This window comes from Gymnodraco acuticeps, unplaced genomic scaffold (genome assembly GCF_902827175.1).
Source record: "Gymnodraco acuticeps unplaced genomic scaffold, fGymAcu1.1, whole genome shotgun sequence".
NCBI lineage: Eukaryota > Metazoa > Chordata > Actinopteri > Perciformes > Bathydraconidae > Gymnodraco > Gymnodraco acuticeps.
In genome coordinates this window covers 265,609-284,148 of record NW_022989819.1, presented here as the reverse complement: position 1 = coordinate 284,148, position 18,540 = coordinate 265,609, and the positions used below count along the sequence as shown (strand labels likewise).

The following is an 18,540-nucleotide window of genomic DNA, read 5'->3' as shown; positions in this document are numbered from 1 at the left end:
TTCACTTTGACAGTGAGAGAGAGGGGCTAGATCAGGGCTTGACCCACGTCGCTCAAAACGGCTCAATAGGCACACTGTAGACACTAATTAGAAGAACACAAACTAAAACAGCAATGTACAGACGAATCAGATGATTAAACATGATCTTAACATATATTTTAAGATGTATGTTTTTTGCATTTATTTGCATTTTTTTGTAATTGTTATTTGAATTACTTTCTGCTGACACTAGGAGGGGGCTGTGCATGACCAGTCGCCACTGCATATAAAGCTGGAGCCAGAAGTCTTTGGACAGATTCAGTTTCCCTTTGTTTCCAGTCTTTATGCTAAGCTAAGCTAACTGTCTCATCATCCAGTTTCATATTCAACAGACATACATGAGAATGAGTATCTCTCTTCCCACTAAACCCTCTGCTAGAAGGCTAATATGAGTTAACCTAATCCTTTAAAGGCACTTATCATGCTGTATGTGTATATTGAGGATACTAGAGGTCCCTTAAAGCTTGTCGTAATAAATAACTTCTCCACAGACTGGAGAGTGGCTGCTTTTCCTATTATATATATCATATCCAAGGTCCAGAGCCTCCAACAAGCCTGGCAGGGGGATTTTTTTCAAATATATATTATAATATTAGTTTTTCTGGAGGCATGACGGCTGACCTGTGGTGTGAGCTGTGACCGGCTCGGTGGGAAGGGAGGCGGGACCGACTCCAGCCTGATTGACAGCCGCCACACGGAGACGGTAGGTGTGACCCTCCTGAAGACCTGAGACCTGGAAGTCATAAGAAACACATCAAATATTTACACACTATTGTCATAAAGTATCTTGGCTATTTCAGCATTTGGACCCACAAATACAGAAGGGAATGAAATACTGGAGCAGGCTGGATTTTTAGAGTTATAACAATAATAAAATTGCTCATACAATTATTAAATACACTTAGATCAGAGTTAGATCGGATGAGGGCTGTCACAATATCAGATTAGCAATACAACCTTTTTATGTCAGAAAAATACATAACAATATTTTTACGATTCCTCAAGAAATGAATTGTAATGCTATCTGTCAAAAATCATCTTTAACTTTGTGTAATGGATTATACAAATGTGTGTGTGAGTTGTTAGGGAAGAAACTGAAACAGATATGATTCAAGAGAGGCTGAATTATTTTCATAAAATGATCCTATGTGTATTTATATAACATTAAATGATTTTCATTTATACACTAGAGTTATCGTCAATACAGGAATATCTTTACATTCCTGGATCAGATAATAGACACATCCTGATTTAAAAAGTTGTTATCTTGACATGAAGCTTGTTAAAACTATTTGTACAGCATCACCTGAGGAAGTTCTTACTTTATGTGTTGGTAGTGGTCTATATTCTTGTAAAATACATTAATTGGAAGAAAACAAGAGTGTGGGCTAAATCCCTCTTTCCTCTAGCTTCACTCACCTTGTAATGTGTGTCAGTGATCGGCTTTTCGTTCACAGTAGTCCAGTTGTCTGATTGGTCGCCCTCGCTGATTTCCAGGAAGTATCCGGTGACGGGACCCTGACCTTGGTACAGCGGGGCGGCCCACAGCAGCACCAGAGAGCCGGCACTCACCTCCCTGACCTCCGCGTCATAGGGGCAACCTGGACGAGGAGCAGGAGCAAAAATAATCCACAGCAAAAACCCTCGAAAAACACCTCAGCTCAGGCTACCAGAGAAGACATAGCTTCATAGTTTTCGTCGTTTGTTTTATACCACTGTGTTTCCTTTCAATATCCCTGAAAAATAAGTACAAATTGTACTCACACTCTACCCCATTGCATTTCAATTGAACTTCAAAACATTGCAACTACTTTGCATATTGTAAATTATCCTAAAAGGGGCCCTATTATGCCTTCTGGGCTTTTCCTTTTCCTATATGTTGTTGTGTATTTAATGGTCTGCTAAGGCTAAAATCCCTGTGTTCCGTCGAGAGGGTGTTTCTCTCCCACACACTCCCCCCGTCTGAAACGCCTCCATTGGACTCCTTTGTTTACTTCTGTTACATAGTGACATCACTATATAACACTCACGCTTCTATTGGCTAGTGCTCCAACCCATTAAATCACTTTTGAACATTAAAGCATGTTAACAGTAGAGGCACATAATGTAAATAAAAAACCTGAAAATGAGCATAAGACGGCTCGTTTGAATCAGTAATAAGTAGTAGGTTAGTCTATCATGGCGAATTCTATATTTTATTTTGGGTATTCTAAAGACCGTCTATAGATATATATTTCCACTGTGGATGTATATATTTACTGTTTATTTTTTAACTCATAGTTAAACTGCTGCAGTTTAAACAAAAATAATTTTACCAATTTCAGATCGCTAAAGTACATCAAATGTTATCTAACCTTAATGTATCTAATCTGATTTAGTCTAAACCAATATAATATAAAATAATCAATAAAATATAGTCATAAGTGTAACAGGGTCAGGGATTTTTGCAGGAGATCCTAAAGTGTGTCAGCTATAAAACAATAGTATATTCCCTGAGTGACCATATCAGAAACTAACTGAACACTTCTTCTTGGAAAGTCATAACAAATCAGAACTAATAGTAAAGTCCAAATGAGTACAGTCACATTTCTTAATCTACCCCCACAGACTCCCTGCCGGCACTTGGTAGTTAATTTCCTTAATGGTTTTCGGTCACTTTTAAATTATTAATGGCACAGAGGAAAGCCCATTTGCAGAGATTAACGAGCTGCGCTTCAAAAGTGGCATGTATGAGAGAGCCTCCATTTTCTATATTAATATCACAAGAGGCTGATAGGAGCGGGGCCGGAACCTGAAACACCACACACTGCAGGTGAGTCTGTGAGTGTGTGTGTGTGTGTGTGTGTGTTAGGGCTGCTCAATTAAATCGTATTTTAAATCGCAATTACGATTTTGGCTTGCAACGATTATGAAAACAACATAATTACAACTATTTTTTTGTTTTTGTTTTTCAGTTGAATTATACTTAAAGTTCAGGGTAATCAACTGTTAAAAACATACTGTTCCAATTTTTCTTTTCAATAAATAGATGTTTTGGATAATCGTTTTTAATAATCGTGATATCAATTATTGACCCAAATAATCGAGATTATGATTTTTGCCATAATCGAGCAGCCAGTGTGTGTGTGTGTGTGTGTTTGTGTGTGTGTGTGAGTGTGAGTTTGTGTATACTATACAGAATGTGTGTTAATAATAATGCAATGTAATTTCCAATGGGGAAGGAAAACGTATTGTTACATGTTTATTTTGTAACTAACAATCTATCTACACATTGTTTTCTGTCTGTTAGTCAAAATAATGACGGCTTGCTAAAAATTAGATTTTTTCCATTCACGTCTTCTTCAGTTTTTACCAACTTTTCTCCTTTATAGATGTGTTTTGCTATATGAGATTCTTAGGGAATGAATACCTGAAAACGCACCTCAACTCTCCAGTTTTTAAAATACTTCTTCAGATACCTTGAAATACCTTCTTCATGTGATCTCTATCTTAATATAGCGGTAATATTCTCCTGAGACTTAAATAGAACATTTATCAATGAAAAGGCAGTAAAGATGCAAATAAAACAATATATATAATTTTCTATCAAGAAAACTCAACATGATTAAACGTTGTTTTATAGCATTAACAATAAAACACAGGCTTTACACATTTCTATTTCATATTTTAACATTAATATGGACAATTCAACATCTAATTTAATCCAAACTAACTAAAGGTTAAATCCTTAAGTTTGTTTTTGTTCGCCACCTCTCAGAGCATCAGATAGTGGGATCAGGGTCTTGCTCAAGGGCTCTTCAGTCAAAGCAATATTAAAGGACAAAACAAACTCAACAAATAATGAATTCCAGTACCTCAAACTCACTTTAGCTTCTGTTGCAACACATCCTCACTCCCAGGTCGGCCTATGTTGACGTTATGTCAAGTCCCCTCTCGGCTTTTTCCAACGCAAGGGGGGGGGCCTTAGCGTCCATTTTCAACGCAAGGGGGGGGGCCCTTAGCGTCCATTTTCAGCTTTCCGGGATGTCCATATGCTTCTATGGACGCTCATGGAAGCACGGCATTCGTTTGTGTCGGCTGCCCTTAAAGGCAATGTGATCGTCCATTCTCATTGGATAACGGAGAATTGTACACCCGGAAGTAAGTATTCCCCTTACTGTCGATTGATTTTACAGTGATATCTGCACTACTCATCGACTAAAAAACACCAGATTATCCTTGTAATTACACAACATTGATTGGTTTAAATTGTGTGCAATGCTTTTGTATTTTTCCCCTTCGATTCGGAGAAACATATATTTTTTCGGAGTAAAGGATGGCAGAAGACACTACACTACCCAGAATCCCCAGCTATCGTTTGGACTACACCATGTGCTCTGTTTGACGTCACGTGATCTTCAAATTTCTCCCTGCAGAAAAAAAAAATGGCCGAACTTCATTTTATTCTCGGTGGAAAAGGCCTATTTTAAAGTTAGTTTGGCCATTAAAATGCGTTTTGATGTCATTTGATGCGAGAAATATGAGTTGTTATTTCAGATTATGTGTGCAGTGGATGTACAGGATCTTTAGTTTGCTAGTTATTACGAAGATTACTTCAGGAAATTGCGTCCATAACGTTTTCATTGTTACCAAGGTGGTTGCTAGGGACGCTGCTATCGATATTATTTCTGTTATGTTGTGTAACTGTTTAATGGTGTTATCTTTATTGCTACCCCCCTTCCCCGTCAATGTATAGTGTTGGTCCACAGCGAAAACATATTAGTTAACAAAATCCGCATCTAAAGATAGCCTACGTTATTTTCCCCTGTGCAATTCCAGTCTCACATCTCACAGCACATCGTCATTAACAAATACCGGAAACAGACCGAAAACATTTAAAAAAAAAAAAATAATACTTTATTCCGAGTGTGCTTGCTTTTCTCTTTGAAAGTCATCACATACCGGCATTGTAATACACGGTTCGGCTGCATTAAATATTACATATCTGCCGTAGTTCTGTATTTATAGAGCCCTGATGAGAAGACTTCTAGACAAACATGAGGAACTGAAAACGTGACGTGGATCATAAATATATCAGCCATTAAACAACATCTTACATTTCTTTTCACACAATACGTCTCCTTGCAGTATCAACACTAATTCGGCTGACTTTTATATTTGATCCAATTGGTAGATAGGCTGTATTTACACCATAAAGGTGCACAGCTGATATAAAGGGACACCTAGTGGTTAAAGCATGTTATTGCATTTCATTATTTTTATTATTAGATATTAATAGGATCCCTATAAAGTATATTCATTACTCGTTATTCTCTACTAATAGTTCATTAAAGACTGTATATAATGACTATTTTGCACATCCCTTTCAAGATTTCAAGATTTTCTAAGGTTTATTGACATATCATATAGGCCTACACAACTATGGTGTAGTTATGCATTGAATGAAAAACTTGGGTCGCAGGTTCCTAGGGATGGGTATCGTTTGAAATGTATCGATTCCGATTTCGATTCCGGTTCTGCTTATCGATTCCGGTTCTTATCGATTCCCCGTTTCGATTCCAAAATTGTAAAATAAAGAGGTCAAACGTTTAGATAACAAAAATATATTTATTCTTAAAAGCTTTAACTGAAATTGTTACTAAAAAATATACATGCAATACAAATGTATTGCACAATAGCTGTGCTTTATTTTAACTGAGCTATGCCTGTGAATAGCTATTAACAGGCATTACACTTTGCCTTTTCTTTTTCTTTTTTAGTGTAGTGGAGCCTCACTTCAGAGTGTTTACCGCGACCTATCTTTGGTGTTATGAAGTGACTGAGCTCGTGAAATGTCTACGGGAGGGCGGGGGAGCATCGCTGCGGGGCAACTGTGGACCTCTGTCGCCTGTCAGCGCAATTTATATGATGCCGTTTAAAAAAATGAAGGGCGGTGCCGGCCGTCAGCGTACCGAGCCGGCCGTCAACGGCCCGCTGACGACCGGCCGTTCTGTGATTCTCCAGGTCCGCCCTGTATTCCACCGGGTCACCGCAGCACCGCGGTGCAGACGGACCCGCTGGAATACAGGGTCTACCGCGTTTAGGAACCGTTAAGCAGAACCGAAATTGTGTATTTTGTATGGGTACCCGGTACCCGGCATTTTCTTATCGGTTCTCATCTGGAACCGAGTTTCGGTTCCCAACCCTACAGGTTCCTCAATAGTGCATTACAAGACATCTATCAATATTTGTGCATACCTCCAGCAATGTTAACTATGTTGAAGCACTTATTTTAACTGATATTATACATAATGTATTATACTCTTATAAGATGTATGTAGATATTTCATCTCCGGCCTTGTCCGGTATTGAACAATCAATAAATAAAGAACACAGAATTGTTGAATATAAAACACAGAATTTGTGTGATTATACTAAATGATTTACAAATAAACACCACTGCATATTTAACTGTAACACATGCTGATGTAACGCAAATGTTCCAACTTGGGATCAATAAAGTATATATTATATTAAGCTGATCGATGGCGACTGCCATATTTGCAAAATGTGCCTCTGAACCTTGACAAGTGCATGTTTCAGGCTTATCAATTAATGTAATGTGATGTAATGTTATCAATTAACAACAGGAGGGGTCAAAAACATAAGACCAGCTGTTAAATAAAGCTCTTCTGACCTTAGCTGGCATGTGTGTATATATATTAATGCTGCCCATTATGGGCACAAGCAATTTTCACCCATTTATTAATTATATGTTTTAAATGTGAGTGTTTCCTATCCCCTAAACCTCCAGGGATGTACACAGTGTAATACTTATTATGGGAAATACGAAAACGTCTTTTAAAACTACAACTCCAAGTAGAGACGTGCCATAGATAGAGAACATGTTGCGAAACAGAATAGCCAGCATGTGTAGTTCTGGGGACGGGGTGGGGGAGGGGGGGACGCGGTGGACCCGTTCAAATCCAGTTTTGGACAGTCTGCCGTGATTCCATCCCATTTCAAGTGCTGTTCGAGGCTCGGCGTAACCCTCGGAGCACACTCTCCAATCACAGAGCTTGAGGACTATCACGGGGTTTGTCAAACAGAGCACATGGTGTAGTCAGTGGCGTAGCGGAGGCCCCCGCACCCCCCGCGGTGCGGGGGAGCCCCGGAGCTTAGGGGGCCCCGCCCCCACTGTAGGCTATCCTCTTAGATTTCGTAACGCGGGAACAGGGTGCAGAGGGCGGGCCCCCCCCCCCTCCCTGCTATGTTGCTACGTCATGTGTACGCTGCCTGTAGTAGTACAACAGTGTATCATTATAATTATTTGCTCATCTGCGATAGGGCTAGCCGGCTGATAACTAATGTTCATTGGCAGGCTGGGCAGCGTTCAAAACAAAGCGGGAAGCATTGCTCATATAAATAACGTTCATTAGTTGCGTTGCCGGTAAACATGAAAAATGAAGCGCCACTACCCAAGCGGTGCTCAGAAAAGCAAAATGAGAGCGAAAGCCGAACAGGAGAGGGCAAAACTACCTAAAATAACGTCATTGTTCCGGCAGGCAGCAAAGGTAGACGTAGACTCTAACGTTACTGCAGATAGACCGCTAGCAACCCCCCCGGCCCCCGGCCGTCAGCTCCGAGTCCAGGCAGACAGCCCAGCAGCCCCGTTACAGCCGAGCCAGCTAGTCGTGCCTCGCGCTTCGAGACAGGTTAGACATTAGAATAATATAAAGTTTTATTCGCCATAACCAGTATGCTACAGGTTACATTGGAATTGGAATCTAATCCGTTCATTTTTGCAGGTCAGCAAGAAGTCAGCTGTGCCCCCTCCGAGGCCAGTTCAGACATAGGCATAGACAAGGCTGCCCAGCCAGCTAGCCGTGCCCCCACAGACCCCAGCAGCCCCGTTACAGCCGAGCCAGCTAGTCGTGCCTCACGCTTCGAGACAGGTTAGAATAATAGAAAGTTTTATTCGCCAATCGCCATAAACAGTACGAGTCAGTATGCTACAGGTTACATTGGAATTGCAATATAATCCGTTCCTTTTTGCAGGTCAGCAAGAAGTCAGCTGTGCCCCCTCCGAGGCCAGTTCAGACATAGCCAAGGTTGCCCAGCCAGCTAGCCGTGCCCCGACAGTGACAGCAGCTCCCACCCACCCCAGGGACACGTTGGCCAGCGACAACTCTGTGACTGAATACCCTACTGATAGGGGAAATTCCCTGTAGATTTAGAAGATGATGATGTTAAACGGTACATTCTGAATAACGGGCCATGCAAGCCTGAAGGGCCATTCAAAAGGGATGGGAAGGGAAGGTGCTTTTCAAAAGAGTTCTATAACAAAACATCCAAAATTGGATGTAGAATTCCACGAAAGTGGCTATGTTACTCGCCATCTATGGACCGGGTGTACTGTGAGCAGTGCTGGCTGTTCGGTGACAGACCGTCTGCCCATCACCTCCACCAAGCGTGGAGAATAAGAATAAATGATTGGCAGGGTCTCTCTAAAAAGATTAAGGAACACGAATTCTCTCGCTCTCATTTGGCAGCATGTGTCGTGTATGATACGTGGAAAAATAATCTGACCATTGACGCGCAAATATCATCTGAGTTTAAGAGAGAGGTGGGGTTTTGGACCGAGGTCCTAACCAGAATAACTGATGTTACACTAACACTGGCCTCTCGCAACTCTGCTTTCCGGGGTCACAGAGAGAAAATAGGTGATATAGATAATGGTAATTTCTTATCTACCATAGAACTTATGGCGCGTTATGATCCAGTTCTGCAAAGGCTTATTGAAAGCAAAAAGAAGGTGCACTACCTAAGTCCTCAAACTCAAAACGAAATAATTTCATTGCTATCGAAAAAAGTGCAGGACAGAATAGAATTCTGCATTCTGTATGTCTGTAATGATTGCATTACAGACATACAGAATGCAGAATTCTATTCGATTATAATGGATACTACCCAGGACATTTCAAAAGTAGACCAACTGAGTCAAGTGTTCAGATATGTTACTATAGCAAATGATGAAAATGGAAACCCTACAGAGGTGAAAATAAACGAAAGTTTTTTGGGCTTCCATGCAGTCACAGACCAAACTGCTGCAGGTCTAGAGAGAGAAATTCTCGAATCGATGGAGAGAAAGGGGATACTACTTGGGAAGTGCCGCGGACAAGGATATGACGGGGCTAGCAATATGAGTGGCGTCTACTCCGGTGTACAAAAACGCATAAGGGATAAAGAGCCCAACGCAGTGTACATTCATTGTGCTGCGCACAATTTAAACCTTGTACTCAATGACGCATGCCAAAATATACCTGAGATAAAAGACTTCTACGACACTGTTGAAAGGCTATATGTATTCTTTAGTGGAAGCATCAAACGATGGGAGCTTTTGGAAACACACCTCTCAGTGCCCAAGGCTGGCCAGCCTACACTGAAGAGACTATGCCCGACACGATGGGCATCAAGACAAGACGCCGTCCAATCATTGCGGTTCCGTTATGCTGACATTATGCAAGCGCTAACTAAGATAGACTTGCTCTCCAAAAAAAGCGAGGAACGTGCCGAGGCGACTGGCTTGAAAAAGGCCATGGAGAGCTTTGAGTTTGTTGTAATGACTGTAATACAGGGCAAGGTCCTTGAAACAGTCAACATTGTGTCCCAAGCTCTCCAGCGCAAAGACGTGGACCTCTTACAGGCGACAGCAATGCTTGGTAACGCAACCGATACACTTGCCCAACTCCGAGGAGAGTTTGATGGCTTAAAAGCGCACGCGCAAGACCTGGCATCCTCATGGGGTGTCCACAGTCTCTTCAAAGACAGACGCGCAAGGCGCACAAAGAGGCACTTTTCAGAGCTTTGCGAGGACCAGCGGCTCCAAGACCCAGGGGAGCATTTTAGAGTGGCGGTATTTTACGCAAATATCGATATTGTCGTTGCCCAACTCAAAAATCGATTTGTTGGAATGAGCGAAGTTGCACAGCGATTTTCTTTTCTGCTTCCCCGCGAACTTTTGCGCGCAACAGACAAGGATCTGTCTGAGTCCGCAAGTGCTTTATCAGGCCAGTATAAAGACGACCTGTCAGCCGAGTTTCCTTTCCAGATCCTGTCCCTCCGTAATGCTCTTAGGCCTACTATAAAGAAAATTGAGCGTGGAACAATCAAAGACCTTGCACAAACCCTGCTCATTGAAAATCAGTCCATTTTGCCAAGTATCCCCGATGTTGCCACAGCACTGAAATTGTTTTTAACTATACCCGTGACTGTTGCCAGTGCTGAGAGATCTTTCTCAAAACTTAAATTAATAAAGACATATTTGAGGAGCACAATGTCGCAAGAGAGACTGTCTGGGTTAGCAGTCCTTAGTATTGAGAGCCGACGCGCACGCAGTATAGATTTAAAGACTGTTATACAGGACTTTGCGCAGAAGAATGCCAGGAGACGTGCTCGTATAAAATAATAGGCCTACAAAGCTGATTGCATCCTCTTTGTAGCCTATATAGGATGTGTTTTATTTGCTTGTTTTTTGTAGGCTACTTTTCTTTTATACAGAATGTTATGTGAACCGTTCCGTTGTGTGAACTCCAATGATGATAGGCTATAACGTTCTACAATATACCTTCATGTTACAAAAAATACACAGCCACTTGTTTGTATTTGTCAATTATGTTTCAATCAGATGTATATTATTATACAGTTCCTACTGACCTTACTGTTTAAATCAGATGTATATTATACAGAAAGTTCCTACTGACCCTATACTGTTTAAATCAGATGTATCTATACAGAAAGTTCCTACTGACCTATAGGCCTACTGTTTACAAAAGATGCCTGAAAAAATAAACATTTAAAAAAGTGGCCGCGATGTCTATGCCATGTCACTCTATTATTGATTTAGGGGAGGGGGCGGGGCCCCATGGTCCGACCTGCGGGGGAGCCCCGAAATATTGCGCAACGCCACTGGGTGTAGTCCAAACGATAGCTGGGGATTCTGGGTAGTGTAGTGTCTTCTGCTATCCTTTACTCCGAAAAAATATTTGTTTCTCCGAATCGAAGGGGAAAAATACAAAAGCATTGCACACAATTTAAACCAATCAATGTTGTGTAATTAACAAGGATAATCTGGTGTTTTTTAGTCGATGAGTAGTGCAGATATCACTGTAAAATCAATCGACAGTAAGGGGAATACTTACTTCCGGGTGTACAATTCTCCGTTATCCAATGAGAATGGACGCTCACATTGCCTTTAAGGGCAGTCGACACAAACGAACGCCGTGCTTCCATGAGCGTCCATAGAAGCATATGGACATCCCGGAAAGCTGAAAATGGACACTAAGGCCCCCCCTTGCGTTGGAAAAAGCCGACTTGACATAACGTCAACATAGGCCGACCTGGGAGTGAGGATGTGTTGTCTGTTTCAGCTACGGATTGCACTTGAATGCTGACCTCTGTCTCCATTGTGCACTTGAATGGCATAATATGCAAATGGCCTGTTTTTATCTGTTATGTTGGGAGTTGACCATATGCACTTTTAAGTGTGTGATTTTACATTAAAAATAACAGTTAGTGAGTGTTAATGGCTCGTCCAGTTGATGGATCGTCTTGCCTCCCTTTCCAAGCTGAAGTCAATAAACCTTTAGTTTGTGAACTCACAGCCTTTAGAAAAATCTGTAGATCAGCATGGTAATGGAACTCTTAAATACCCAATGCTCTAAATTAATCAGTTATCTGGAAACTATTGATTTCTAAAGTTAAAGTCCCCCTTACTCAGAATATCTTATGGTTGCTTCACTTGGGTGTTTGACCTTCACTCTGCAGACAGACATATGTTTTTATAACTATTATGTTTTTAGTTATACTATTTTATAACTAAAGGAGGAATGTTTCTCTGAGCTAAGACTTTTGTTTAAAACAAGCATTAACAAGCACATGGAAGCACATCTTGGTCAAATATGCACCCAGCACGAGAGTGATGTGGAAAACTAAAACCTTCCAATGCACCATGCGCTGAGAATGGATTTGTCAGTGAAGCAGGAGTTCTCTTGTGTGCAGTAATTCACCTCGTAACATTTAAAATATTTGCTTTCTCAAAAACCCTAGATTTATTTAAATGGGGTATAAGGTGTCCATATATGTCCATTTATATATTCTGGAACTATAATGCTATTTTGTTTGAAAACTCATTTCATGATATTACAATACGAATTATTATTCATAGCAGAGTATGTGTTTTAAAACTTTTAAATGTTGTATCTTTATTCATACTCTGCTTCCCTACAATGCAGATCATAGATATCTATTCAGTCATTTCTTAAGTTAAACATGTTCTACTTATTGTATGAACTAACATAAAGTGACATTTTCTCCTCACCTGGCTCTGGCATGGTCCATTTCTCACAGAGGAAAGCTTCGCTGCTCTCAGACGGCTTCCCCACGCCGGCCATGTTGGCAGCAAACACACGGAACTGGTAGAAGTCTCCACTTGTCAGGTTACAAACCTGAGAATATAAATCAGGCATGATTCACTCTGGGGAAATGTGGGTAGTGATCAGACAAACCTAAATGTGCTACATCTCACTGAAGCCAAAGTCTTTAGTTTCATTTCTATTTACAATGAAGTAGGCAGATTTAAACACAATGATCACTTGTTTTTCAAGTTTGTTTAGTTAAAATCCTGAGGTATACAGTATGTCTGGATGGTTTGTCTAATTTGTCTTTATTATTATACACTACACTAAGTGATTTCTAATTGTTCTTATTGACAGTAAACATCTCACTTTTTTATAGCATTGTTCAAAAAGGTATATGCAGCATAAATTCCTACGCATAAAACAAAAATAATGCATTCTGGCATTGTGGATGTTTTGAGGAAAACAGAGCTCAGTTAGCACTTTGTAAAAGTGAAAAAATTTCCCTGTTTGTACAATAACACCTCTCCATACTGAAGCAGGCATTTAACAAGGTATTAGCTCTGCTGCTGCCACAGCATTTTTGTTGAGCCCCAGAGACACTTTGGCTTGGGAAGAGAAGGGATTCAGCCGTATTGATCTGTCCATCGATCTTCCTATTCACAGCCACTTAGACTTTAAGGCCCTTATCGCCTCGGTGAACAGTTGTGAACCTATGCTGCTGCAGGCTCTCTCCCCGCCACTAATTGACTCAACCAGAGGGAGCTAATTTCACTGTTATAGCAGACGCTATCTAAAAAACAATTTCCCCCCACCCTGCATTATCTATAGATCTTCCCCTAGCCACATTTAGATAGAACGACAACCATCTTATCTGATCAATTTACAGTAAGTCCTGCAAGACAAATGCAAAGGTTGTCTGCCAAAATAAATAGGGAAGTACCGTCGTCCTCCACTAGATGGCAAACAGGCTGCATTTGATTAATTAACATACTTTTTGTTTTCATAAAGTTAAGTTACATGAGCGGGCATTAAATGAAATCATGACCTGACTGACATTATGACATCACATTAAAGCATTACTGGTAACATTTGTATTCAATTTAGGCAGTAAAGGAAAGTAAGTAACATTTACACTACTACTGCACAATTAAAAAAATATCTTTTAGAGGAAAATATGGTAATTTCTACTTTAATCTGAGAGTTTTAGTTAACAGTTACATTGGAGGTCAGGATTTAACATTCAAACGTGTGAAGCTTATCAAATAAACAGTTGTCCGCAACATTTTTGGATTGTTGGGTATTTGTCACGTTTAATCCGTCTATGTGGTTACCAGTTACATTAAACCTCTAAATGTATGAAGTAGTTTGATGCATTAACAATATAAAAACATGTATTTTATTATATCACCTTTGATAATGCTTTTAGGGGGCCTTCACTTGTAAATAGATATTTTTAAAAGGGTTGTTTTGGTGCTTTTGCATTATTGATATCAGTGTATAGTGTATTTGTTTGTGGTGTTGACCAGATAGACATCCGATACATTTGTGAAAGCTTTCATGACAAAATGAACATTTTCTGCTCAACTCCAACCTGTAGAAACATCAATAATATTAAATACTTATCAAATGTTAAATCCAGGAGGTGAGCAACCTAATTTAAAAGGCACAACACAGCTAATGTGAGAGGTGTAGATTGCTCTTTTAGGATTTGAGGTTGTTGAAATGATTCATTTTCCCCAAAAGGGGGGGGCTACAAGTTCCCATCAGAGGTTTCCTTCTGGGCGAAGAAGGGTCTCCGATCCTCAAGTCAACTTCACATTGTGTACGACAGTCATTTTATTTCTAATTGGCTTTGTCTTTGTTTGTCCCCAGGAGCTAAAAAATGTCTAATTACAGAGCACCTGTAATCTCCTGGAGACAGGTTCAAGATTTTACTTTCTTCCAGGTCTCCATGGACACTGCCTGTTGCCTAGTGACACAGCCAATGTGGATGAGGGAGCGTCAGCCAATTATTCCATTGTTTTTTTAGGCCACTTCCAAATGCAGAGGTAACTTATAGTAGCGTGATTATATTAAAATGTTTCAGCCCTTTTTGGCGGCAGGCTGAGGAGTGAATTCTCTTTGTTGTGCTTACAAAGGGATTTCTAATGATTCTTTTTCCCATCAAAAAAGTTGATTAATAATAATTTGTTTTCATACATGTTTGTGCATCGTATTGGGCTGAAGGTGTTTCACTGGAAAACGTAATTCTTTTTGCAGTGGTGTAAAGTTATAACTACATTAAGTACTGTACTTTTGTGCGATTATGATCTACTTGTACTTTATTTAGGTGGTTCAGTTGTATGTAACAATATGAACTCCACTTTATTTGATGATTTGAGTTATGAGTAACTTTACATAGTCATATTGTTAATTACTTACAGATTATTTATGATATTGTACTGTTATGAATTGAGCTACAAAGCAATCAAAACACTAATGCTGCCATAATCTGTGAAATTATAGATTATAGTACAATATTACAATAGGCCTATTATCTATTATCCTGAATGTTGATAGTCTGCATAATAAGTCATTTTACTTTTGGTTGTATACTCATCATCTTATTTGAGTATCTTTTTGAATGTGGGACCTTGTAACAGAGTTTTTATACTCGTTTTTGAGTAAATGATCTGAATACTCATTCCCAACCTGTTTGTGTTGCTGAAAGGAAAAGTGACAGGATCACTAAAGTCATTAGGGTTCATCCTCTGGGCACCATGCATTTCTGTAAAAGAAATGATAGAAATCCACCACACAGTTTTTGAGATATTCCCCTTTGACCCAAAGTGGTGGAGTGGCAGTCTGACATGCTGCTAGTATCACACTACACTGTAATTGCACCCTTCTGGAGCATTTCCGACCTTAAACTGTCTCTTTTTGGCCGGCTTCACGTTGACTTCTCTCCACATTTTCCCGCCCTTCTCCCTCTGATCCAGGTAGTATTCGAGCACAGGGTCTCCCCCGTGACGCGCAGGGGCCCTCCATCCCAACACCATCTCTGACCCGGTGCACAGCAGCAGGGCGATGGCAGAGGGAGCAGAGGGAACCGCTGCAGTAAGCAGAAACAAAAACAGAACCAAAAAATAGAAATGATAGGTGATGGAAGAGAAAACCTCAGCCGGCAGTTTTCTTGCTAAATAGACTGAAAAGTGCCAATAACTCCCTGGGCGAGTAGAGTTGCAAATTGATAACTCTAGGCCCATATTGAGCTTCCCGAATGAGAATGAAATAAATATTAAACTGATTCTACTTGATGAAATATGAATGCCTCACAAAGAGTTGTGCTGCAGCCATTTATCCTCAGGTAATGGCTGAGTGGCAGAGGTGATGTGAGAGTATTCTGGTGAGTGAGTAGTGAGTGAAATGAGTCATCATTACAGAGCTTTACTGCGGGCTGCAGAGAGAACATTATCTGAGACTAAACCACAGGAAGTCAGAGGGGTCAGAATCTCTTCGTCGGGTATGGCTCCACAAAGCTAAAATATGAAACCACCACAATAAAAGAAGTTCATACAGCCTACAGCCATCTGGTGAAGGCCACATAACAAAACATATGAATACTGACATGTGAAAGAGCAACATTTCAAGAATGTAGCAGCGGTACAACAAAGCTGCCCATGCCCACACACATATTTATATTCTATTTGACCTGAAAAGCTGCAAACATGTCGAGGGTAAAAGGTGAAAGTATTTTGTAAAGCTTACACGCTTTCAAACTTCAGACAATACATTCTCAGAAAAGGCTCCTGAAAGGAAAGAAAATGACACAGATAAATACGCCTGTTTAGAAAATGCTTGAGAATGTATTCGCTCAGGAGATAAAGACATACAATTTAGATGTTGGCCTTCGATGCAAAAAAGTAAAATGATTTGACCTCACAAGTCAAGAACATTATTTGCTTTTGGCTTAAATCTAACCTACAATGCACAGTTGAGTCGTCTCTTTTATAAAGTTGAACAAAACATGTTTCTATCTGTATTCTTTTCTGTATGGCGTTGAGTATTTTTGAGAATAAAATAATAATAAATCAAATATGCTTTATTCAGAATCAGAATACCTGTGGGACTAATCAAGGTGATCTTGGTGTTATGTCACGGTTTTAGTGTTGTCTGTCTGGTAATGGGTTTTGTTTTGCGGTTCTGTTCTCCCTGTCTCTTGTTTTCCTCCTGTGTCTGATTGTCTGATTGTGTTCACCTGTTGCCCCCCTAGTGTTTCTGCCTCCCTTACCCAGCTGTTTCTTGTCCTGTGATTACCCCTCTTTGTATTTAGTCTCGTCTTCCCCTGTGTGCCTTGTCGGTTCATTGTTTTTCCTGTCTCCCTCCATGTCAGTCACGGACAGTTTTTTGGTATTGTATCTTCCTTGTGCTCCCTTTGTGTTTTATGCCATGTTATTTGCTATCAGCTTTTAAAATAAAGCTCGCTTTTGTTTTCTAGACCTTTTTACCTCTTTTTGTAGTCTGCATTTGGGTCCTACCTTTTCCGCGATCATAACAGATTCTGAATAAAGCATCTTTTTAAAACCTTCAAGAAAGAGCATTGATTCAACACTGACATATTTCACTTTAATGTGACTTTTACAACTCTTAAGGAAATATATTTGGCGTTTGTTTAGAGACGTTTAAGGTTTACTTACATATGGCGGCTTTGACGAGGATGGGGGGGGACTCGTCTGAGTAGCTGCTGTTTCCCGCCCGGCTCACAGACTTCACCCTGAACACATATTCCTGTCGGTTCTTGAGGCCGTGGACTGTAAATCTGAGGGGATGAAGTTCAGGCAGAGTAAACATGCGTCACCACCACTTATAGTAATAATACTTAAGCTTTATTCGTACAGCCATTTGTATACACAGTGTGCAGCTCTAAGTGCTTTAACAATATGGCACACAAAACAAGAAAACATGAACTCCATACAGTTAATAGCTTCAAACTTGATTTGCACACATGCAGCAAATGTTCTTGATTAAACATAAGGTTTAAAGAAATACAAGGAGGTAAAGTAGGCAAGAGAAATAATTAAAAATAAATAGAATAATAGTCCACAAGGTCATCGATAGCCCACTCATTAAAAAGTGTCACAAGACACAAATAATAAATCAATAAAATATTAAAAACTCTAAAACAATACAAACATATATTAAAGGGGGATGTCGCTAATTAAAAGCTAATCTAAAAAGATATGTTTTCAGCTGTCGTTACAACAAACCTTGCTGGATGTTCCTGTGGACAATCAGAAATATTACAACCACACTTTCTGAAACAATGTTTTACATAATGTGCCTGTTACCTGTTTTTGGTCACAGGCTTGTTGTTGATAGTCTTCCAGTCCTGTTTGCCTCTCTCGCTGCAGTACAGGTAGTAACCCAGAACGTCGTCTTTCTCTTCGGGCTCCTTCCACTGCAGCAGCACCGAGGTGTCCGTGTCTCTGACGGCCATCACAGAGTGAGGAGCAGCCGGCACCGCTGAGCGGGTCAGAGGAAAAGGCATCGGGTAAAATGTAGTTACACTCTTAAAGGTCTCGCTTTCATTGTCTTTTTTTCCAAAATCTTTTCATTTGTTTTTTTGCAGACATGGCACTTTCAGCACATTAAACAAAGTACAGAACACTTTGTCAGTCCTTTCATTGTCTTTGACCAACAACCATTGTGTTTCCTCATTCGGCGATAGATAGTGACTTAATAGATATTGATTTATAAGCAAATCCTTAAATTATTACATTCATCATCAAAATGAAAAGGTTATTAAAAGACCTTATTCAATCAACTCAAGTTGGCACATTAAATGGATGTTAAATAATAATAATAATAATAATAATAATAATAATATAATGTTAAGCAGATTTTCCAGAGAATACCTCTGCATCAGTCACATATATGAGTTTAAAATAGTATTGTTGCATTAGTAAGCTACTACACTATAAGTACTAAAACTTGTTCCATGCTCAATTGAGTGACAGGCTCCAAAACTCACCATGCATAGTCCCCTTGCTATATCTACACTTATCACTATTATTTTTCATTCATAATGAATAACTGCAAATGTTGCACCAAACACAACCAGACA

The 18,540-nt window shown here is 40.0% G+C and overlaps 1 protein-coding gene across 2 annotated transcripts in view; it reads right to left on the bottom strand.

Moving 5' to 3' along the window:
• Nucleotides 1-18,540, bottom strand: part of myom3 (myomesin 3) — a 76,552-nt gene that overhangs the window by 13,010 nt on the left and 45,002 nt on the right. For both annotated transcript variants that reach the window (XM_034233246.1, XM_034233242.1), the window contains 6 exons: nucleotides 17,765-17,939; nucleotides 17,114-17,235; nucleotides 15,341-15,528; nucleotides 12,398-12,524; nucleotides 1,459-1,640; nucleotides 661-772 (listed from right to left, as the gene is read on the bottom strand). In XM_034233246.1, the coding sequence (XP_034089137.1) occupies nucleotides 661-772; nucleotides 1,459-1,640; nucleotides 12,398-12,524; nucleotides 15,341-15,528; nucleotides 17,114-17,235; nucleotides 17,765-17,939 (906 nt within the window). The remainder of the gene's footprint in view (nucleotides 1-660; nucleotides 773-1,458; nucleotides 1,641-12,397; nucleotides 12,525-15,340; nucleotides 15,529-17,113; nucleotides 17,236-17,764; nucleotides 17,940-18,540) is intronic.